The sequence below is a fragment of the Dipteris shenzhenensis genome, chromosome 29, assembly GCF_047967505.1.
Source record: "Dipteris shenzhenensis isolate YYH24624 ecotype China chromosome 29, Dip_SZ_1.0, whole genome shotgun sequence".
NCBI lineage: Eukaryota > Viridiplantae > Streptophyta > Polypodiopsida > Gleicheniales > Dipteridaceae > Dipteris > Dipteris shenzhenensis.
The window spans coordinates 8,692,814-8,696,897 of NC_141624.1; the positions used below are offsets into that span (position 1 = coordinate 8,692,814).

At 36.7% G+C, this 4,084-nt stretch overlaps 1 protein-coding gene across 1 annotated transcript; it reads left to right on the top strand.

Moving 5' to 3' along the window:
* Positions 1-1,350: 1,350 nt before the first annotated feature.
* LOC147882395 (uncharacterized) lies at positions 1,351-2,143 on the top strand. Its single transcript, XM_087400234.1, has 3 exons — positions 1,351-1,361; positions 1,463-1,923; positions 2,017-2,143. The coding sequence occupies exons 2-3, from the start codon at positions 1,502-1,504 to the stop codon at positions 2,141-2,143; spliced, it is 549 nt and encodes a 182-aa protein (XP_087256360.1). The 5' UTR covers positions 1,351-1,361; positions 1,463-1,501.
* The last annotated feature ends 1,941 nt before the right edge of the window (positions 2,144-4,084 follow it).

Genomic DNA, 4,084 nt, shown 5'->3' on the forward strand with positions numbered 1-4,084 from the left:
ATATGTAGATTGTGTCTATTGTCAAACCAACAAATGGTGAAGATTGGTTTAATATCTTGTGGCGCCTTCCATTTGATGATAAATCATCCATTGTCACATTGGAAAAATTGTATAACATCTCCATTGCAAAGGTCTCAAAGGAGACACAACTAGCAACCCTCAGAATCTTAGGGTCAGATTCAAATTTGAGAACAAGCTATGGGATGCCAAAAGCTGATAGAGAATTCATAAAGTGGATGGCGAAAGAGGCATGGATGGATCAGTTGCTTCGTGAATCTGAGAGGTTACTCTCTCAGGTCTTGGTTGCTAGTTAACAAGCTAGCTTTGTGCTTCCTCAAGATCCTACGTTGAGAGAGTATTTTGGGGAGATACAAGCAATGAACAGACTTGAACTTTATGAAGATTTAAAGGATTCAATGACTGTTGCTACAGCTGCAACAGGACAAATGGAGATGATGAGAGCATCTCGACGATTGGTATTTAGGTAAGCAATATATGTTTTTTCCTTTTCAATTAAAAATCCATCCTTAAGTATTTCGCTTTTGTACTAAGACTCTTATTGTATGCAGATTCTTGCAATCCTTAAAAGCTGTTGGTAAGATTGAAAAATTATTGCCCATATGTCGAGTATGGACAAAAATTCAGGACTTAAAATTCTGTATGTACTCTCCAAACATGATAGAAAAAGAAGGGAAGCAAGTGCTCTCTGAGTGGGAGTCTCTGAGTGGGAGAGAAAGAACTGCCCGTGGTGGCTCGATATGAAAAAAGGATGTTGCATCGAGGAGGAGGTAGAGCTGTACACACAGCATAAAAAGGGAGAGATGGGTTCATCAAGCTCAAATTCAGTCCACGAGGATGATGCAGCCATTGAGATTGAAAAAACACTTGAGAAGATGACTAAAAAGGACAAGGATTCAAGTATGGAACTAAAGAAGGGTGGTAGGCCACCAAAAAATCTTGGTACTAATAACGGTAAGCCCTCTTGGTCTTTTTTCAAGCTATTATTTGTTTGTGTAACATATGTTGTTATCACTTTGTGTCTTTACATATGTGGTGTGGATACAGATGTGCAGGTACCACAGTCTACACCCATTTTGAAAGGAGGTAAATGGAAAGATAGGTCTATCCGCTTTTTGTACATTCCATTGGCCTCTCTAACTTTGAATCGGAGTGGCACATGTGATGCTTCACATTGCAAGGTTTGGTGCTATGATTATGTCGAGTTTGGGAAGCAATTGTCTGTCTCAAACTTCACACAAGCCTATATAGACATGAAGGAATACTTTGCGGGTCTTGGAGGTGAAAGAAAAACAAGAAATGGTAAGAGTGTTGCTTGCAAAGTTGGTGGTATTGATCATAAGGTGAGACAATTGTCTTACAATGACCTGTTGAAAGAATTCATGCTCTTGTATAATGAAATGGCTTGTACTAAGCATAAGTTTAATTCTTTTCTTGTCTTTAGGTGGATGTTGTGGTTTTATGCCTTCTTCATCGGGCTGGTATGTCTTGTGTTTGTAATCCTGGAAATGCTTCCGTGGTTGGTACCAAATTGGGCATTGCTTTTGGAAGTAGTTTGTTTCATCATTATTTACCAACAAGTGAGCAGACTATAAAACATGGAGAGAGTATTCCATGGAGAGGTGCATTGGAGAAGGCTCCATGCATGATGTTGTACTTCTTGGAGTTGTTGTGTCCAATTTCTGGACATGTGGTGGACTTAGGTGCTGGGACTGGTTCTATGCAAAAAGTATGCGTGCATTCTGGGAGAGCATGCTTATCTATTGAGAATGATCCTGACATTTGCAATTCTATATTGCAATCATTTTTGGATGGACAGAAAGGAAAGGGGAATGTGTTAAGCAACTATGGGACTCTAAATGATTCCAAAGATGTGGAAATGGTTGTTAATCTTCCAGATGACTAGTAAGTATGTTACTCTTGTGTTTTATCTTTTTAAACCTATTTGTTGGGGAATATTATTATCAATGAGGCATTGATATGATTGATCTATTTTAGCTTTTTGCCTTCTTATGCAGGTGCTATGGCTGAGATGATGTGTAATGACATTGCATTCAATGCCCCCATCAAAGAGAGAAGGCATCATCGCAATATCTATGTGGATGACATCAGTAAAGAAGATTGAGTCTAGTGATTTGACATGAGTTTTTCCCTTCAAGCAATTCATTTTGCTTGTGATGCCCTAGATTTGAACATGCATAACTTTTGTGGTATCTTGCACCTATTTCATTTGCTAGAGATGTAGTAATCATATTGAAGAACTATTAGTACATCATGTGAGTACCCATGAATATAAATCTCAATATCACATATTCAATTTTGAGCATGTTGGTTTCATAAAACTTTTTCTATTTGCTAGAGATGTGACAATTATGTCATATCTTACTTAAGGTTTGCATGTCAAAACTATGAGTTGTGTACAAATGATCATCATGGTGAATTGAATCTTAAAGTATCTCCTTGATGCAACTAATAAATGTTTCGGCATAGATGCATGCAAATTTGCACCCTAAATTCTTCACCATGTACCTTGCAATCATTTCATCGATAAATCACTATCTATCATGATAGTATGAATGATGGATGATATAGGTGGAGGGTGTTGAAGTGAAGTAGACATGAAAAGTAGTTTTGTGAATAAAGGGATCTTATAAGCCCTAAATACTATTGGAAAGAAATGTAATTAAATGTATATAGCATCTTTGTGGGGTAGTTTTATGACTAAAGGGTGTGTGATGTTAGTGGCATCTTTGTGGGGTAGAAATGTATATAGTATCTTCTTGGGGTAGTTTTATGACTAAATGGTGTTTGATGTTATGATAAAATTGTCTACAAAATCACAATATAGGCCATGCTCAGAAAAATGTGCTCAGACCAAGTTGCTAAGAGAAAAGACGTACTCAAAAAAGTGTAGTCTTGAGTGCTATGTGCTATTGCATGAGAGAGAAAGGTCCTATGCACAAAACATAGCACATAATCTTAGATTATTTGTAATTGGTCCCATAGCCCCTTCTATGATACAACTCAAAATTTCCTTCAACTTTCTATTTATATTCTTTGATCTCGATTCCCTATATCTTCATACATTAGTCAATGTTAAAGCAACCTTAAGTTAGGAACACTTGGTTTCCGTTATAGCTCTAGAGTGTTAGTAGTATCATTTTGTATATAGGCTAAGTAAAGACTGCAAGAATGAGTATAAAAGAGTGAGCACATGGGTAATGACCACTCGAGTAGGAAGGGAGAAAGGTCATTAATAATAATCAATATGATTATAGATACAGAGTTTAAGAGACTCTAAACATTTCTCAAAAGATTCATGTCAAGACAGAGCATGGTAGTATTCATAAATGCTAAGCTACAAAGGATTTAGTCAAACTTGACAACATGATCATTGCTTAGGAATGGCAATGTGGTAGAGTTGTAGGGTTCCCAAAGGATAGGAATCGTGGTTGAGACACCTAAGAAACTCATTTGTAAGAAGATATGCATTTGATCAATACCTAAAGGCTATTTAGCATTCAATCAATACCTAAGAAGATATGCATTTGATCAATACCTAAAGCCTATTTAGTATTGATTAAGATCCCCATTGGAACTTGAGACTGGCCAAACAAATGGCATGCTAGAGGTTATGCCATAGTTAAACTAAGCATTTGAGTGATGCTATGTGATGTTTTGGTATAACTTATAGGGGACAGTGATCAAAAGACATACATCAATTCCTTGAGCTATAAGACAATTCTAATTAACGAATGCTATAAGAAAATGAATTTCTAGGAGACACTAAACATTGCTAAAGGGAATTCATGTTCGCTAGATAATTCTTGAGAATCTAGCCTAGTGCTAGATAGCATGACCATTGAGCTGATTAAATGGCCATGGTTGAATTAAGGATTTGCTTGATGTTATCTTGCTTATACATACAAGTTCATGACTAGAAAAATTCTAGAAATGGGATGAACACTAATGGACCCCACAATACCATAGCTCAATTGTTAACTTGCTTATACATGCAAGTTGATGACTAGCAAAATGCTAGAAATGGGATGAACACTAATGGACC

What these genes read in the sequence shown, in the direction of transcription:
- LOC147882395 (XM_087400234.1), top strand. Translation starts at nt 1,502, where the DNA reads ATGTCTTGTGTTTGTAATCCTGGAAATGCTTCCGTGGTTGGTACCAAA. An exon ending in GTTAATCTTCCAGATGACTA is followed by an intron (nt 1,924 to 2,016) that starts GTAAGTATGTTA and finishes GATCTATTTTAG; the next exon opens with CTTTTTGCCTTCTTATGCAG.